At 46.2% G+C, this 20,040-nt stretch overlaps 1 protein-coding gene across 1 annotated transcript in view; it reads right to left on the reverse strand.

Annotated features, from left to right (window-relative positions):
* The window catches only part of Mmp24 (matrix metallopeptidase 24), a 42,910-nt gene extending 22,876 nt beyond the window's left edge, over window positions 1–20,034 (reverse strand). The window contains exons 1-2 of the mRNA XM_028775285.1: window positions 19,984–20,034; window positions 2,899–3,047 (exon numbers count right to left, since the gene is read on the reverse strand). Coding sequence (XP_028631118.1) covers window positions 2,899–2,954 — 56 coding nt within the window. The 5' untranslated portion in view covers window positions 2,955–3,047; window positions 19,984–20,034. The remainder of the gene's footprint in view (window positions 1–2,898; window positions 3,048–19,983) is intronic.
* Between the last annotated feature and the right edge of the window lie 6 nt (window positions 20,035–20,040).

Genomic DNA, 20,040 nt, shown 5'->3' on the forward strand with positions numbered 1-20,040 from the left:
CTATCTCTATCTCTCAGTTTAGCTGAAGTTGAGTTAGAGGAGCCTGGCTGCTGGAGGACTGAGTGAAGGAGAAGTGTATGACATTTTTCAAGGCAAACACTCAGAAATAGTACTTGAAATTGTGAATCAAATTTTCTTTCAGTAACACACGCTGGAAAGAGAAGCAGGAGCCAACTCTGTTACTGCAAGGCCAAGTGAGACCGAGTGGGACCCAGTGGGACTATAGCAGAACCCTATGGCAGGAGATGGTCCCCATGAAAGGCTTCGAGTGCACAAGGTCACAGAGCTAAAGTGGAGTCCTGAATTCTACCCAACCCACTCTGGTCTTGGACCAAGTGTGAACAGTCTTTTCCTTTCTGTGTGTCCAGAACACTAGTCCCAACTCCCTAAAAGAGGTACGGGCAGAGGTGCGGGCAGAGATGCGGGCAGAGATGTCACTTCTTTCCTCAGCTGCTTTCCTGTGTCTCTTTCCCCATCCCCCTGCTGTGGTTTGAACCCTGTCCAGCAAGCCTGGGGCTTTTTGGAACAGAATAAAATCCAAGGCCAGGTGGTGCCGCAGCAGAGACACCAGTGCTCCTGGCCCAGGATGCACTGCCACGGAGCCTGCACAAATGCCTCAAAATAACATCAGCTTAGGGAGGAGGCTGGGATCTTTAAACCACTCGCTCATGAGGCCAAGGACCAAGGGTCCCACCCACAGCCTCTGAGGAACCTTCATGAGCACCGTCTTAGAATTTCACAATATCTCTCAGAGAAGGAAGGACCAGGAAGTGTTTGGATAGAATTACGGATCATCAAGTTTTAAGAGTTTTGCAGCTTGGAATAATGAACTCAAGGGTTTGATAGCCAAACCCAATATTTTCCTTTGCAAATAAACAGGCCGAGCCCATCGGAGATGACAGAGTAACTTGTCTGCTGGGTGCACTGATTCTCCAGTCACAATCGTGTGCCTTCCTAGTCTGCCTTCTGCCAGCTCTCCCGTGTCCTCAACCAGCCCTGCCATCTGCTTCCGCCCTCTCCTGAGCTCCTATCTCCCCCTTTGGAAATTCACTTCTGCTCTTTCTATGCCTTTCTGGCCTGAACGTCTCTTTTGAAGCAAGTTAAATGACTTTCACGGATATTTTCTTTTTAGTTTTTATGTTTTCTCATTTATGCTTATTATTATATAATACTATAAAAGTATTATATTATTGTGTATGTGTGCACACACAAGATCAGAGAACAATTTTTAGGAGCTGGTTCCTTCCTTTCTCTGTAAGACCTAAGGGCTGAACTGAGGTTATTATGTTGTGTGGCAAGCATGTTTGCCTGCTAGGCAGCCTATGGGTATTTCTAAAACAAACAAACAAACAAACAAACAAACAAAAAACCAGGCATACTGGTGCCAGATACTTTAATCCCAGGACTTGAGAGGCAGGGGAATGAGAAGCTGTGTAAGTTCAAGGACAGTCTGGCCTACATTGTGAGTTCCAGGACAGCCTGGACTATGTAGAGATCTTGTCTGAAACAAAGCAAAACCAAACCAAACCAAACCAAACCAAACCAAACCAAACCAAACCAAACCAAACCAAACCAAACCAAACCAAAAAGTGTAATCAACTACTTTAATCTTTTTAAATTTTTATTTATTTATATTTTAAATACTTGTTTTATTTTTAAGGGTATGTATGTGCCTGAGTATTTGTTTGCCCAGCAAGTAAGTCCAGGAGACCTAGAAGTCAGAGGTATTGGACCCTGGGATTGGGACCAGAGAAAGTTGTGAGCCACCATGTGGATGCTGGGAATATGAACCTGAGTCTTCTGCAAGAGTGGTTAAGTACTCTTAAACACTGAACCACCTCTCTCTCTCTCTCTCTCTCTCTCTCTCTCTCTCTCTCTCTCTCTCTCTCTCTCTTGTGTTTGTGTGTGTGTGTGTATGTGTGTGTGGTAAAACATAGGAGAAGGACTCTGGAGTTGGTCTCTCTTTCCACCATTACGTGGATTCTGGGATCTAACGAGCACCTTTCCCCACTGAACCACGTCACTGGCCCAGCTTTCTCCCATGATAAACACATAAAAACACCTTCCTTTTCTGGCTACCACCCATTTTTTCCTCTTCCATTTGCTCTCAGGCTTCTCAAAGGTCTTCATGTCACTGCCACATCTGGGCTCATGTCTCCTCCCTCATTGCCCCCTGACTTTGTTTCAGCAATGCCTTCCAGTCACCTTCTGTTAGACTACTCAGCAGCTAACCCTGCTGGCCGCGCCCCTTCCACTGCAGTGATGTCACTTCCCCTAGGGATTACATACATACACACACACACACACACACACACACACACACACACACACACACCCTCCCCATCCCTCTGGCCCCTCCTTCGAGGCTGGCTAAGTGACCCTCTTCACTCTTCCATCGGTATGCTATCCCTGAGAACCATTCTCGTGGCTGGATTTCTGTTTCTACCTTCTCAGCATCTCCCTCGGGTTTCTGTGTTTCTGAGCCCTAGGATGGCGTGGCCAGATGACTGTTTTTTACAAAACAGCTGAGTAGGCGGCTAGGGCCAAGCACAGTGCCTGGCACATGGAGGCACTTAGCAGGTGTTTGGTAAATGGGAAAGATGGAGCAAGAAATGCCAGCCTGTTATCGCCCCACAGTTCTCTGTATCAAGTTAGCTGTGCACATGCATCTTAGGGCGGTGCCCCAGAGGGCCACTTACAGAGTCTATTGGAACCAGGTCTTCAGTAACCCACTCCCTCATTGTACTGACAAGAAAACTGAGGCCCAGCAGGGTTAAGCGACTTGTCTCCTATCACACAGCTTAAAGTTAAAATGGGGGGTGGGAGTGGGGACAGGTAGATGACCATGACAAATGTGAACAGAAAGTTCAAAGATATAATGCCCTATGCAAATCTTACTCGATTGTTGTCTGATCCAACACACCAGTGACTGGGATCCCATAAAACTGCTGCATAGTGGAGACTGCGGACTGCAAAGCCTTCCCTGAGTGCAAGGCAGATGCCCGTGACTCATAGGGAAGCAGATAGCCATACGATTTTAACCAGTTCTGAAAGACAAGTGAAGGAAGAGGATGTGTTATGCTGGAGAAGTTCCGTTCTACGTGGCAGAGATTTGACCTTAAAACTAGGGATCACTTTACCCAGAGGACTTATGGACCCACATTCTGATTTCTTCCTCCTTCATTCCACCCCGAAGATATGATCAAGTGAACATCCAGAAGATCTAGCTCTGATTGGCTCGCTCCCTGGCTGTCAACCTAAAGCACGTTATGCCTAAAGTCAATCTGATGCAGCATCGCACTGCACCATATCTGTGGGCAGGAGAATACATATATAGTCTTCTTTGCTAACCATCCCCACACAAAGCAATCCATTACAAACAATTATAAATAAGCAAAGCAACATATTCCTTATATATAGATAAATAATAAATGCATAGAAAACTCTATTATGTAAGAGAATTTCTTGCCTTTCAGAAATACACATTGAAGGCTTACATAAGAATGTGTGGTATCTGTAACTGGTGCCTAATGGGTTCTGAAATAAACGCGTAAATATATTTTGAGAGAGAAAGAGATAGCTGGATGAAGCAAATGCAGTCAAATGCTAACAATTGGAGATGCAGGTGAAAGGTTGTTAGGTCTTTGTCCTGGCGCTATCAACTTCCTGAAGGTCTGAGTTGATGCCAGCAGTGTGTGTACACATGTATGTGCCTATGGGTGCATGTACATGTGCCCACATGTGTGCACTGGGAATTGAACCCAGGGCTCTTTGTATGCTAAGTATACACTCAACTACTCAACTATAGCCTCAGCCCCCTCCAAAATTAAACAACAATCAAAAACAACCTAACTGAATATCTTTTTAGATAGAGTGCCGTGGAGAATTTCTTTTGTGTTTTTCCCCCCAAGGTTTTTTTCTTCAAAGAATCATTTTTTTTTAATTTTTTTTATTTTTCAGTGGCTGGAGAGACAGCCGTGGGTGCTGGGAACTGAACTCTTATATTTTTCGTTGTGAGCCTAGCCTTTAATGGCTGAGCCATCTCTCCAGCCCAAGAATCTTTTCTTTTCTTTTTTTTTTTTTTTTTGGTTTTTCAAGACAGGGTTTCTCTGTGTAGCCCTGGCTGTCCTGGAACTCACTCTGTAGACCAGGCTGGACTCGAACTCAGAAATCCATCTGCCTCTGACTCCTAAGTGCTGGGATTAAAGGCGTGTGCCACCACTGCCCAGCCATTTTCTAAAAAAAAAAAAAAAAAAAAAAAAGGCTGAGGCTGTGACTCAGTGGTTGAGCTCTTGACTAGCAAGCATAAAGGCCCTGAGTTCAATCTCAAACACTACAAAGAAAAAAATGGCTCTGTGTGTGTGTGTATGTGTGTGTGTGCACGCACGTGTGTGCGTGTGTGTAAAAAGAGCAAGAGACTAAAAGAAGTTTGGATGAAGGTCAAATTTGCAGAGAGACCAAAGCCCAGCAAGGTACAAGAGCTGACCTCATCCTCAATAGGTGAGAGGGAATGGAAACCGGAAGAAACCAGAGCACCCACGAGTCCCACATCATCTCCAGGAAAATGAGCAACACATCCACATTCTTAGTGAGTCAGGAACACCCCAAATGCCAGGCTTGCTGCCAGAAAGCCTATTCTCTGCCCATCTTCAGAGGGTCATCCTGAGTGCTGGTGATTGAGAACGGGGAAGACACCTTGGGAAAGAGGATTGTCCCGTTCTCACGTGAACCTTTTTCATGTGCATCGGGCTGGCTTTGGACTTGCTACGTAGTCAAGGATGATTTGAACTTTCTGATCCTCCTGCCTCCAAGACATGTTAGGATTATAGCATCTGCTGCCATGCCCAGTTTTCTGGTTCTAGGGATCAAACCCAAAGCTTCATGCATGCTAGGCAAGCGCTCAACCATCTGAGCTACAGCCTTAGCTCAAGAGCTTTTGGGTTTTGTTTCTATACAAACAACTCTGTTGTGAATGTCCTTATTGTAAGCCAAATGAAGCCACTTCTAGAAGGCAGCTGCCAGAAACTATAAATAAGTGACTTTTATCTTTCACCAAAGGTGACTGTAATATCTTCATGGCCTTGTGATAAAACTGATTAAAAGCCAAATTGCCAGAATAATAGTCTTGGAACATCCGCAAAAGAGTGACAGCCTTGCTCCCCTCAACTCCGGTGTCTAAAACATGTTTTCCCTTCAGAGTGACGCTACAGAGTGTCAATACTCACAGTCCTCCAACACCGACTCTCTTTTACATCTCCGCACAGACGCTTCTCTTTGCCGAGTACTCTTAGTTTGGCAAAAGCTTTTCATATTTTAATGTTCAATCCATAAATTACTACCCCTGGAAGACTTCCCAGGCTAAGTGATTTTTCTCTCTCCTCAGTACTCTCTAAACCCCCTATTATAGATCTTATAATATTGGGCTCCAATCACCACATACCACTCTCCACCAGATTCTAAGCTCCTTGTTGGGAGCCCCCTCCATCTCTATATCCGGTGCCTGGGACAGAGTGGACATACTTTATTTGTTCATCATGTCATTCAACAAACATTATCAAACCTTTACCACATGCTAGGCTCTGTGCAAGGCTTTGGGGTTACAGTGGCAAATAAGGAACTCACAGACTGACAGATTAACCTGTGATGAAAACTTAATACTACAGAGCAGGTACAGAGAGGGTTCTAAGGGAGAAAAGGGGGATGCCTTGTTCACGGGGGTGGAGGGAGGAGGGGAGAGGGGAGGTCATGGGAGATATCCAGGTGGAAATGAGATTTGAACTGCCCATCAGATATGTGTGGCATATTCTGAGAAATATGCAAAAGTGACTAGAACTTTGGATGTGGGTTGGTGATGAGGTTGGGAGGAGGGAGGGAAACGGAGAGCGGAGGCAAACAGTGGTCTAGTCTCACAGTGGTTATGTTACAAAGAATCTCTTGGAACTTGACATTTGGCCCAGGACCAGCCACAAAACTTGAACACTGACATGTGGGAAAGGCTGGAAGCAGATGAGCCACTCACCCACTCACCTGCTCTAAAGTCTGTTCCCAGGTTAAGTCCTGTCGCCAAAGCATTAAGACCCTGTTTTGGCCGGGCGGTGGTGGCACACACCTTTAATCCCAGCACTTGGGAGGCAGAGGCAGGCGGATTTCTGAGTTCGAGGCTAGCCTGGTCTACAGAGTGAGTTCCAGGACAGCCAAGGCTACACAGAGAAACCCTGTCTCGAAAAAAGAAAACCAAAACAAACAAACAAACAAACAAGACCCTGTTTTGTAGCTCTCTGCTAAGAAGCATGGCTCAGAGACTAGTAAACTCCTGCATCCTCTGTTTACCCAGTCTCCACCACTCACCTGCTCCTCTAACTTCTCTAGGAAGAAGTCCCTGATAACATTAAGACACCACCGCCCACTCTGCCCTTTCATACTTCCAGGTTTGTCCCGATAGCTACAAACCCCATTCTCTCGATACATGGTAGCAAACTCCTACTCATCCTTCAAAATCTACCTCAAATATCCCCACTTTCATTAAACTTTCCTTAGGAACACTTGGTAGAGCTAGGCAGCCCTCTTTATTCCTGACATAATCTGCACACTGTTAAATGTAGTCACTCCAATGCCCACATCTATTCACTGACCAGATATGTTTCTCCAACTACACTGAGTTCCTGGGGAACAGAGGCTGCCTTTTTTTCTTTAAAACCTGCTACAGTATTTAGCACAGTGTCTGATTCAATAGTCACTAAGCTCATGAATGAGTGAATGAATGAGCAGTTGGCCTGGGAGGCACTGTCTGAGTACCAAGGGAAGGATCTCATCTTGGGCAGGCTTAATAAGGAACGGACAAGATGACACACAGGGTAAATCTTGGTATCTAATAAAGGTAGAAAAAAATATTTTCTGAAATTTATCAATTGTGCTTTGGTTTGCCCTGCTTGATGAGGCAATGAGATCCATTGTCCTAGCTAAAGAAAAAACAAAGATAAAGCCCACTAAGAGAAGCATCGTCCTTCAGTTTTAAATGGCTTACCTTCCAACTTTTTTACACCTTGACCCATTAATCAATCACCAGCCATGTCAGAAGTCTAACCTTGACAGCAGTTAACTACCTCTAAGATGTCTGTCACCTTCTAAGTGCCAAAAGAGGTGTAAAACCCAGAGGAAAGTGAGAAGAATTGCAGGTACAGCCGACCCGAAATAGCTGGGCTGAACCAAACATGTGGAAATCATAAACAGAGCAGCGTGATTGGTCTGCTGGCCAAAGGGCGGGACTTCAGTGAGGAGCCAGAGCTGAGTAATGAATGGCAGGGAGAGAAGATCGGAGGATAGGAGAGGGACATGTGGTCCTAAGAGAGACGAGAGAGGCAGACAGCAGAGGCGGTGGTGAGATGAGATGTGGTGATGGGAAGAGAAGATAACTGGAAGCACACTTGGAAAACCAAGACGGCCTGGGGAGGAGTGAGAAACTGGATCGGTTACAACAGATGGTCCCCAAGCCATTAGAGAGCATCGCATCTATTCAGATGGTCCAGATGAAGGAAAGAGTTGGAGGATGGTCAGGCGTCTGGTAGGAGCGAAGTGCCCCCTGGCATCATCAGAAAGATTAGTGGTGGGGGCCTATCAAGAAGGACCAGACAATAAGGTGTCTGATTTGGAGGTCTGGGTTGGAATGACGAAGAGCGAACCAAAGATGTAATCAAAGCGTCCGGGGTCTGGAGAGGTAGGGCACTCAGTCAGTAAAGCCCAAGCAGGGGGACCAGAGTTAGATTCCAAGAAATCAAGTACAAATGCTGCATGCAGTGATGTAAGCTTCTAATCCCTGGACTGGGGAGGCAGACACAGGCAGGGCTCCAGGGCTCTGTGACCAACCAGCCTTGTCTAACTGGCAAACTCCAGGCTAGTGAGAAACCCTGTCTCAAAACACAAGGTAGATACCTTGTGGAATACCTGAGGAATGGTACCCTAACTTGACCTCTGACCTCTGTGTGCATTTGTACACATATGCATACATATTCATACATGAGTGTGCATGCACATACATGTGCACCTACATACACACTACAACAACACACATAGACACAGAGTCTGGACAATCAAATCCATACATAGCCTTGGCACCCATGCAAGCGTCAGGGACAAAGTACAGGCTTCATTATTACAAGAGTTTCAAGTCCCATCCCAGTATAAATCCTGGTATCTAGTAAAGATAGACAAAATATCTTCTGAAATTTATCAATTGTGCTTTGGTTTTCCCTGCTTGATGAGGTAATGGGGTCCATTGTCCTATCTCAAAAAAAAAAAAAAAAGATAAAAGTGGAACTCCCCAAAGGAAAGCAAGCAAACCGGGGACCCTCCTGCAAGGATGCATGAGGGACATTCAGGCTGAAGGAGGAGGGTCTCATGGAGGACGTGGCTTCATGAAGGAAGGAGAGCTGTTTGTTGGTACAGAAGGTGGAATGAGAGATTGTGGGACACAGATCTTGACTCTAGCAGAAACAACTTTTTGGCAGTTAGAGATGACCTAATTACAGTAATGATCATTATCAGAGTGCCTACTATGCTCTCGGCACTGCGCTCAGCACTCAGTAGGTTGCAATCCACAGGGAGGAATGGTGATCCCCAATGGCAGATGAGAAAACTGAGATATAGACAGATTAAGTGGTTACCCAGAGTGACAAAGCTTTCCTCGTGGTCAGGCAGCTTCCCCCTTCCGGGGACTCCTACGTACTCAGACCGCTGTGCTTACCATTGCGCAGTGGCTCCTGTGCTCTTAGTCTTCTGTGAGCCTGACACAAACTAGAGCCATCTAAGGAGAGGGAGCTTCAGTTAAGGAAGTGCTTGCATCAGGGCGAGGGTTATTAGCCTGTAGGGAAGTCTGTAGGGGTACTTTCTTGGTTACTGGCTGCTGTGGGAGGGCCAGCACATTGTGGTGCCTCCCCTGGGTAGGTCATGAGTGGGGTAAGAATGAGGGCTGAGCAGTGAGGGGGAGGGCAATCCAGTCGATAGTATTCCCCACGGCCTCTGTTTCAGTTCCTAACTCCAGGTTCCTGCTCCGGCTTCCCTTCTTAATGGATAATGATCAGTGTGTAACCTTTCCTCCTCAACTGGCTTTTGGTTGGTGTTTATCACAGCAACAGAAACACCACCTAAGACAGTTTCTGTGTCAGAATATGGCACCATCACTTGTTCGGTTCTTCAGACCACAGGCCTCATATGACCCATGATTCCTTGCTGTTCCTTACTCCTCATACCCAGTTTTACCAAGAAGTACTGGTACTGCCTTCCAAACACCAAATCCACTTGTTTCTTTCTTTTTTTATTTTATTTCATGTGAGTACGCTGTCGCTGTCTTTAGACACACATGAAGAGGGCATCGGATCCCATTACAGATGGTTGTGAACCACCATGTGGTTGTTGGGAATTGAACTCAGGACCTTTGGAAGAGCAGTCAGTGCTCGTAACCCCTGAGCCATCTCTCCAGCCCAAATCCACTTGTTTCTGTCCATTCATTCATTCAATATTTGTTTTTAATCTTTTAACATTTAAATATTTACTTCAGGTGTATGTCTCTGTGTGCCTGAGTGTGTATGAATGTGCACCATACCTATGCAGGAGACCACAGAGATCAGAGGGAGTGTTGTACCCCACTGAACTGAAGTTACAGGTCAGCCACCATGCGGATGCTGGAGACTGAACCTGGGGCCTCTGCAAGATCTGCTGAGCCATCTGTCCAGGCCCATTGATATTTATTGAGCAGCTCACTAAGAACTGGGCTCTGTAGAGCGATAACAGAACAAAAGACTCCAGCTACTCTCTGGTTGTCATCTAGTGGGAGAACCAATAGTAATAAGTGTGGTGAAGCCGGGCGGTGGTGGCGCACGCCTTTAATCCCAGCACTTGGGAGGCAGAGGCAGGTGGATTTCTGAGTTCGAGGCCAGCCTGGTCTACAGAGTGAGTTCCAGGACAGCCAGGGCTACACAGAGAAACCCTGTCTCGAAAAACCAAAAAAAAAAAAAATAAGTGTGGTGAAGAGTAATGCAGGCCACGGGGACAGAGAATTCTGGGACAGCTATTTAATAGAAATGTCAGGGAAGGTCCCAGACATTTGAATAAGTGATCTTAAAGTAGAGGAGTGGGCCATGTAAATTCAGGAGTATTGATGTGGGCTCAGGGTTGGCCCAGTGGCAGAGCATGTCCCTAGAATGAAAGAGGCTCTAGATTGAGCTGGAGAGATGGCTCAGTGGTTAAGAGCACTGACTACTCTTCCAGAGGTCCTGAGTTCAATTCCCAGCAACCACATGGTGGCCCACAGCCATTTGTAATGAGATCTGATGTCCTCTTCTGGTGTGTCTGAAAATAGTGACAGTGTACTCATATAAATTAAAAATAAATAAATCAATAAACAAACAAATCTTAAAAAAAGATTTTTTTTTTAAAAAATAGAGAGAGACTTTAGATCTTAGAAAGCCTCCTCCAGAGAGTCACACTAGTTCTCTTTACACCAGTGGACTGGATAGGGTCCCATCTGAAGACAGTTCATCTGGGACCTACATACTGCCATATACTGAATATTTCCTAACTTAGCTGAGTGCCTTTGGGGAAATGACTTAACTTCTTCCTGCATCATGTTTCTCATCTGGTGACAACGCATGATAAAAGAATTGTTAAGCGGCCTCAGTGACAAGAAGAATCAGAGAAGAATGGTCTTTGAAGATGTTCACATCCAAATTCCAAAGCCTGTGAATGTCATGTAGCAAGAGAGACTGTTCTGATGGGATTAAGGATCTTCCTATAGGTCCAATAGCTAGATTATTTTAATTAACTCAATTTGTGGCAATTTGTTGTAGCAGCAGTAGAAAGCTAATACATGAACATAAAGCTTTGGTTCTGATACATAGTGTCACCAGGTCCTTGTGCCTACACTCTGCAATACAGTGACTACCACCCTTGGCCATTGCTGCTGTCTCAATCTCTCTGGTGACTTCTCCAGGATCAGCTTGGTCACTGGGCCAGTTCCCTTGAATTTTTGTCCCATTAAAAGCTTTCTCCTCCAGCCTTGTAATGGGGAACCCTTGCTTCCCCCCGCCCCGTGTTAGAACTACTTTTAAAATCTTCCTACTGGATACACTAAGCATTCAAGGGAAATGCACTGCTCGGGAATACATAAAAGATCCTGTAATTTCACAAGCATGTTTTGCAGAAGAGAAAAATGAAATGCAAGGAGGAGAAATCGCTTATTTAAATTGCAGAGCAAGTTAGCAAGGGAGTCAGAAATGGAGCCCAGGGTCCTGCCTCCCAGAAGAATCCCTTTATTTCTGCTACACCCCCACTCTAGTTCTACACCAGCTGAGCTTCTTGACAAACACCTTAATGGTACAGCGTTGCCTGTTGGCTGCCATCGGCTCTTGAGTGGGTGGTGAGTGCACTATCGGGAATTCCCAGGAGCTCTACACGATGTCCTTGGCCCACTCCCAAGAGGCCACCACAAGCCAGACAATCACCAGGCTTGAGGACATGGCCCATTTGGGGTTTTAGGTCAGCACTGGGATGCCCGTTTTCTAATTCTGGGAAGGCCTCTGACCAAGGCCAGGAGAGTGGCCACATTCCCATTCACTCTGAGGAAGGAGGAGGCCTGGTCTTTCTTACTCTTCCCATTGCCCTCCTGGTTCTCACTACTTACTGATGAGTTAAGGAACAAGGATAGAGGAGACAAAGACCAGTGGTTATGGCTGTTAGTTTCTTTAATGGGAAAATGGCCGAGCTAGACAACCTCTACCTAGTTTATAAGTTTCCATTATTTGAGTTCAGGGGGGTTGAATGTGGAGTCCATCCTCTGGTTCCTCCTTGCCAGTTGCAAAGTCTAAACTATTAGATATCCTTCAAAATGTGCCCCATGGGTCCCAGGTTTAGTGGATGTCCTTGGTTCTCTGAATGGTACCGTCACATCTCTGACTGAGAGTCTGTCTCATGCTATAGAATCAGCAAGGTTTTACATGCCTGTTGTTCCCACTGAACTCTTGCTGTGACCCTACAGCCTGGTATGGGAGAGTGATTCGGAAGTATTAAACACTGCAGTTGTGATATGTGAAAGACTAGGACAAGGTGCTGTGTGCGCATGTCAGAGATATCAGCTATGCCATCAGGAATGACGCACCCTCCAACTATCTAACATCTCGGATGAGCCCCGTGGACGAACAAACAGATGAGGCCAGACGAAAACTAAAAAAGTGAACATTTCAGGAAAAAAAGATTATCCCATTCAATTTCTTAAAGGGAAGGTGTTTGTAGACTACTGAAGCAGAGAGTGGGCCAAGGTGGTTGGAGTCTAGCAACCAATGAGGAAAGTGAGTAGAAAAACAGGAGTCTGAGAGTGAGAAGCTCTCAGCTACATAAGGTGTCAGGGCCACACATGGTTGACTGGTGGCTGCTGGGTCCAAGGGGCTCACCACAGTGTTCTTTCTGTTTTTATGCATGTTTGAAAGTTTTCCATAATAAAAAATTGGTAGCAGTTGGGGCTGAAGAGATGGCTCGGTGGTTAACAACACTAGCTACTCTTTCAGAGGACCCAGATTCAATTCCCAGCATCCACAAGACAGCTCACAACAGTCTGTGACTCCAGCCCCAGAGAAAATAGTTCCCTCTTCTGGATTTTGAGGACATTGCATACCTGTGGTGCACAGACATCCATGTAGGCAAAACACCCATACATAAAAAGTAAACATAAATAAAAAATTAGTATTAGTTTAGTAATAATGGGTTAGTCTTTGTCCTAAAAGCCATTTAAGTAAGAGGAGGGTAGGAACAAGATGGTCTAATTGGAATGCATTAAAATCTTTGTTATTGGCCGGGCGGTGGTGGCGCACGCCTTTAATCCCAGCACTTGGGAGGCAGAGGCAGGCGGATTTCTGAGTTCGAGGCCAGCCTGGTCTACAGAGTGAGTTCCAGGACAGCCAGGGCTACACAGAGAAACCCTGTCTCGAAAAACCAAAAAAAAAAAAAAAATCTTTGTTATTACCAAAGTTTTTAAGCATTCAGAAAGACATAAAAATAATAAAACCAACAACGGGTAATCACCATCCAACTCGGCAATGATGTGCTTATTGTCTCTATAGCTACTGCTCAGACTACACTGTACGCCCATAGGTAAACAGTCAACAGGGACAACAGGTGTGTACAGTCTTGCCCATGGGTAACATGAGACAGGCTATAATTTGTGCTGTATTGGTTTTACTTTTAAAATTTTATTTAAAATTTTTATTTATTCATTCTTATTATTTCTCCCATCTCTCTGTCTTTGTCTGTGTGTGTGTGCGTGTGTGTGTGTGTGTGTGTGTATGTGTGCATTTAATCGAATATGTATGAGCATGGTACCAGTGTGGAGGCCACAGGACAACTCTGTGGCATTCTCTCTTTTGACCTTTATGTAAATTATGAGGATCCAACTCATGCCACCAACTGTGTGTCATTAGACAGCACAGGCCTTTGCCCACTGAACCATCTTGCCAGCCTTTTGTGTGCAAGTGTGCATGTATGTGGTGTGTGCGTGTAAGAGAGAGAGAGACAGAGACAGAGAAAGAGACAGAGAGAGTTTCCTGTAGTCTAGGCTGGCCTCAAACTACATGATTACAGGTGTGTACCACCACAGCTGGTCTATGCAGTGCTGGGGATGAAACCTAGGGCTCCTGCACACTGCACGAGTGCTCTACCAACTGTGACACTTAGGGAATATGATTTGGCTTTATACACAGATCTCATATAATTTTTGTGTGTGTGAGAAAGGTACTCATTGTGTAACTCTGGCTGGCCTAGAACTTGCTATACAGATACCCACCTGCCTCTGTCTACCAAGTGGTGGGATTTAAAGGTGTGTGCCACTATACAAAGCTAGAGCCACGTACATTTATTTTTAAACCATCTTTCTGACTCCTTCATAAAGGATCAGAGGCAGGCAAGTGACTGCTCAGGCAGGAAGGTTTGAAAGTTAAATAAGAGATGGAAGAAGTTTAGTCAGAGGCAGATGTGTAAGGAAGTGAGGAGAGTAAACTCATGCTCAGCATGGGGACTGGCTGGGCTTGATTACTGTTATAAGGCACGTGGGGAAGGAAAGAAGCGAAGGAACACTCCTGCTTTGGAGACACCTAAATGTTTGTGGTGCAGGATTGAGTTTAAAATGTATTCATTGCCAGCAAAAGTTGAGTAACAATGTCTGTTTTTCTCTGCTTTGTTAGAGCTACATGCAGAACCTTTTGTAAAATGTTATCTATGTACTTATGGGTACACAGATATCCGAACCATATACATAGATATTTAGTACACACAGGACTTTGCTAAAGTTGATTTTCAAAACAAATGTGTGCTGTAAAACTTATCAGAACTTGAGTGACCCAAATGATTGGTTCTTAAAGCTCTGTGCAGGTGCTACAGTGTAGCTCAGAGTTCAGCTAATATGCTCCAAGCAGGAGGCCCTGGGTGAGAGCTCTAGCACTGCAAAATAAACAAATGAAAAAGCAGACCCCTCAGCGAGGTGGGGGCAGGGCCAGAGTGCATACCTGTGTCCATATGCCATCCCCTACCACTGGCACTCAGGCCTAAGTCCTGTTAAGTAAGCTTAAAATACCCTGAGCCATAACCAGCACTCGGAGCAGCTTGGGGGGTGTGCGCAAGCAGGTCCCCCACCCTCCTCACAATGCTCTGAGCAGGCTACTTCTCTACTCAGATACCTTCTATGAGGCCCCTTAGACTCTGGACCAAAGCCAATCTTACAGTCTGCTCACAGCCTCCCTTTCCAGTCCCTTCTCCTTCCATGCTCTCACTGGAAACAATCAAGTAACCTGATACCTCTGATAGATCCGGTTATCCAGTATTTCCTAAACATACCACAGACTCAGGAGGAGCCATGGCTCCCAGTTTTCCCTGCCCAGACTGCTGACCCTCCATTCCCCACTGTCTTCCTCTACCTGAGATTCATCTCACTGCCATGACTGGGCTGGCAGTCCTGGGATCTATAAGAAAGCGGGCTGAACAAACCATGTAAAGTAAGCCATTAAAAACACCAATCCATGGCCTCTGCACCAGCTCCTGCCTCCAGGTTCCAGTCCTGTCTGAGCTCCTGTCCTGACTTCCTCCAACGATGAACAGTGATCTGGAAGTGTAAGTCAACTAAACTCTTTCCTCCCCAAGTTGCTTTTTGGTTATGGTGTTTCATCACAGCAATAGAAACCCTAAGTAAGCAACATGTATTCTTCAAGAGAACTTCTGAATACTTGAACACAGACACGAAGATTAAAGGTATTTATCCTGTTAGGTGTCAGACACTGAGGGGATGGTGATTTCAGCCTGTTCCCTCATTTGGGAATTCACAGGATTCCATATTATCTGCAAGGCTAAGCAATTCCTAACACAAGTCTTTTGATACAATTAGGGTTTACGTCCAGGAGTATAATTTGCCCATATTTAAACTATCATCTTTCAAGATCTGGCATGGGACATGCTTGAAAGCAGAAAACAGTGGTTTCGGTAATGCAGAAGCAAGGCAGTTTTGAGCAGAGGGGAGTGCACTGAGCATAGGGACAGAGATCCAGTGCCACCTTAGTGTGTTTTAGCCATGGGTGGGTCCCTGGCGGAGCTGAAGAGGAAGCTCTGAGCCTTGTTTACTCATCCATAAGGTGAACACAGCTTCCTTGGCTCCTTCATGAGGCCATTGCCAGGACCCCACATACGTGACAGTGCCTGGAAAGTGTGAAGCTCCTTACACAAGCAGAAGCTGTGAGGAAAATCCACAGGAACACAAGAAGGCATCAGGACAGGTTTAGCTCATGTAGCAGAGAGAATTTCTAATGGGCTTTTTCCCCCCAAACAAGAGTGGGATGTACTGGAGGCTACAAGGATACTGAAGGCATTGGGGATGTGGGAATTTGTCAGTGTGTCTTAATAGACCCATCACAGCCTCAGCCTCATCCGGAGCTCTTCACCTCCTTGACTGCAGGTACAAACCAGAGAGTGTTCTCCATCTGCCCAGAGCACATCCCTCAAAACCAGACTCACCGGCAGGACTCCATTACACCCTAAGTCTCAGAGTCATACTCTGCTACTCACGTGGCCTGAGCTCACCGACTTAGCTTTGTCTACTCTGATTTTCCTCAAAATCAAATCAACCTAGGAAGGAAAAAAACTTAGATGGGGATTCTCCCTAGCTAGTACTAAGAGAAAGGGATGCTTTAAATACACCAAAGGCAAGAAGCCAACCAGAGACTTGGTAGCACCCCTCCCCCATCCTGTACACAAAATACAAAAGAAGCACTCCAGAAAGCAGAAGCAAAAACCAAACTGAATAAAAAAAATTCTTTTTTTCTTGGTAATGAAAGACAAGAGATAGGAAATCAAAAGCCAAAGATAGTAAAGAAAAACACTTTCAATTTACAAGTCAGGAGAGCAGGGACAGGTTGGTTTAAATCATTGGCAATCAAGGTTTATGCCCTTGGACACCTCATTTAAGGCAATTGAAGAAGTAACTGTGAAGTGCTGTCGTGTGCTTACTTGGCGATTGCTATGGTGATGCTGCCTCTCAATCCCTCTTCCCTGCCTGTCATGGCTGTTTGGATGGCATCCAATGACAGAACTCAAAGGTGAACTGTGAAGCTATTGCTTACAACTGGAGGAGTGAGCCCCTGGTCCAGGAAAAGGAGCCCAGGCAATGCACCCCTCTAGGAAGTTCTTTATTTGTATGTGTGTGTGGGGGGGTAGTGTTACCTGTGTGTGCGCCTGTGAGTGTGTGTGTATGAGAGAGAGCCCACACATGCATGTATGTGTATGTATGTGTGAGTGTGTGTGTGAGAGAGAGAGAGAGAGAGAGAGAGAGAGAGAGAGACCTGAAGTTCAACAATTAGGATAGACTGGCTAGCTATCAACCCCTGGGGACACTGTTTCTTCCCTACCCTGCACGGGGGTGAGAAATAGGTGCTACCCCAGGCCTTTGAAATGGGTGCTGGGGAGTGGGCTCAAATCTCATGCTTATACTTCACCAGCTGAGCCATCCCCCTGTTCCCTAAGAAAGGTTTTAGAAGGGACCTTGAAACCTGTAAGCCTACACATGTCTATTTCAGATGAGTGTAACCCTTGGACATAAAGAACAGAATGCTTACAGATGAGTATTCAAACTTGGAAGTTATGTTAGATCTTGGTGGGGGAAGAAACTTGCCCGAGATCCACAATGTTTTTCTTCCCAAACAATGTGTATTTTCAAAAATTAAATGACACAGAGACTGGGGTGGCCTCTCAGTGCTCCCCTGAGAGGAATAAATGATGCTGGGAGAAGGAAGGTGTTTCCCAGATAGGCAAGTGTGATCTGGAACCTTAAGGGAAGGTTTCTAATGTGCAGGTGGAAGTGCAGCAGTGAACAACACAGGACCATGCCAGGGCAGGGGGGGGGGGACCCTGGCAGCCTGTCTTAGGATAAATGAGAGGCAAGCTATTCTGGAGTCGAGATGCATTATCTATGAACAGTGGGAGATACGGCCTGCTAATGGGGAGGTAGGGAGGGGTCGGACTCCGGGGACCTCAAGACAGAAAGAGAAGCAAGCAACATTATCTGTGGGCTGAAAAGCAATGATAAGGTTCCAGTCATCTCACCCACTAGTGTTCAGTAAGGGATAATTAGATGTAAATTACCTCAATAATTCCTAAGAGTTTTGGATACTGTGTTAGATATTTTAAATGAACTGGGATGGTCATGCTTCCATCAAGACCTGAGTATGCACTTAGGGATAGGAAAGACCAGATGGGAACAGCCAGTCATCACTTCTCTGAATGGAAAGGATAAAGAGTCCAAGGGGCCCCGAGAGACCATGCCGGGACATGGCTGACTTAATTTTTTATAAGTGATCCAGAAAAAGTAGAGCAAAGAGAAAATTTCCGGGCTGCAGCTCATATTAAACCCTTTCAGGTAAGGAAATGCTATGCCAAGTGGGGGAAGGGTGGGAAGAAGGGGGACAGAAAGACATTAGTGGGACATCAATGTGGAGAAATGTAAGTCAATGCAGTCAGATAACAGTAATCCACACACAAGGTGTTGTGTTCCAGGCTATCGGTTCTGACCTGTGAAAGGGATCAGGGTGCTCTGTGGATTGTTTCCCAGAGGCTGAGGCCAAATGTGCTTTGATCAGGAGATCTAAGGGAGGGGTGAGTAGTAACAGGACAGGATCGGAGAATAAAAGAAGTTATCCTTTCTCTACGAAAGAATTCCACATCTGGAGACAGCTGTCAGTTTGAAAATGAACTCCTCCAGATATCCATAGAGAACAACAAAAATAACCCAGGATGAATGTGGCTATTCCGGGAGGTGGCCCTTCATGATGGGAAAGCTTAGGCTGGGAATGGAGAAGGGTGGGAGAGGTGGAATAATCGAACCCTGTAAGGCTGGTCAGGATAAGTGCTGTGTAAACAGAACCTTCCCTTCAAATCCTGACACGTCTAAGCAAACTGTATTCTCTTAGTGTGCAAAATACCACAGGCATGAGAAGGTCTCCACGTGAGCTCACTCAGCTCCATCTTCAGAGATGGTGAGAGATCAAAGACACAAAGCCACCAGGACCAAGGTCAGGTGAGAGCCCACACATCCTAAACCCCAGGGCAGACCCTTCTGCCTTACCTGCACACACTCAGGAAGTCTGGAAGAATCCTACTTTTGCTACAGTAGAAAGCCATGAACCACATCACTTTGATAGAGGTAAAACCACAAACTAGAAAAAGTTTTCATTGAAAGTCAGCTAACAATTATGAACCCTTAAGAGGCGGACTATCAGCTGGGCAAAGGATTCTTTCACACATCCTAAATTTTCTTTAAACACATCATCTTTGGAGAGGCTGAGGAAACCTGGAGCTTCCTTTCTAGAAAAACATACATTTTTCACATATAAACACAAATTAGCAGAAAATTTCAGAGAATTTATGATCCCTTGAGTCCCTTGCTCAGTTAAAAACTGCTGTCCTGGCAGATTCTTCTAAATAGCATCTCTACTTAACAAACACACTTCTCAGGATAATTCAGGCAATCACCAATTTCCTCCTGCAACGTTAACACTGGTTCAACATTATTTTTTAGAATTGCTGCCTTCTAGGCTGGCAGACAGCAAAGAAATTATTACAACTGTCCCCGACCCCATACAACATAATGTCCTGGCTTAAACATGAACAGACTAGAGTCAACTTACTAGCTCTGTGACCTTGAGCAAATTACTTAAGCTCTCAGGGTCTCTATCCTCATCTGTAAAATGGGGACAGGTGCTACAACAAGCTCACAGAATTCATGCTGGGGTTAAATGAGCTAATTTCTATCAAACATAGCGCCAAGTCTGGCCCATAGTGCACGACTGTTATTATGCATGTATCCATGCAGGCATTATGCATGCATCCATCCAATCCCCTCTTGGAGCTCCGACTTGCACATGCCAGTGATGAGCAGCTCACCGCCTCCTGGGCTGGCTGAGCACCTCCAATTGTTACAAACTTCCTGCATTGGGCCCAAATGTGCCTTCTTGCAACCCCCCCCCCCCTCCACTGTCGGTTGGCCTCAGCTCTGCCCGGTGGGGCCATGCTGATTTAGTCTATCCCGGCGGCCCTTCAGCTACCAAGACAGCGATCCGGTCCTTCCTCGCTCTCCTCCCTCCCCCTTCTCCAGCTCCAACATCCTCGGCTTCTCCTCTGCCCACAACACACTGGCTGCGCTTACTATTTACTCCGAGGCGAGGCGTACGGTTTCCCTCACACACAGCCTTGCAGGCCACACGCCCCGCCGTCACCGCGGCCACCCCGACCCTCCGCTCCGCCCCCGCCCGCCGCCCCTGTCCGCGGTGCTGAACGGAGCCCGGCCCGCGGGCCCCGCCCGGCCTTCGCGCTGACCCGGCGCCTGGCCCCCCGAACGAGACCCAGTCGGTGCCGCCCCCTGCCCGGCCCCGGCCCCAGCCCCGGCCTCGACCCCGCGCGCCTGCCCACCTGCCCGGCGAAGGGCGCGTCCGCCCCGGCCGGCTTCTCGGCCCCCGCCGCCGCCGC

This window comes from Grammomys surdaster, unplaced genomic scaffold (assembly GCF_004785775.1).
Source record: "Grammomys surdaster isolate TR1022 unplaced genomic scaffold, NIH_TR_1.0 254, whole genome shotgun sequence".
In the NCBI taxonomy this organism is placed as follows: domain Eukaryota; kingdom Metazoa; phylum Chordata; class Mammalia; order Rodentia; family Muridae; genus Grammomys; species Grammomys surdaster.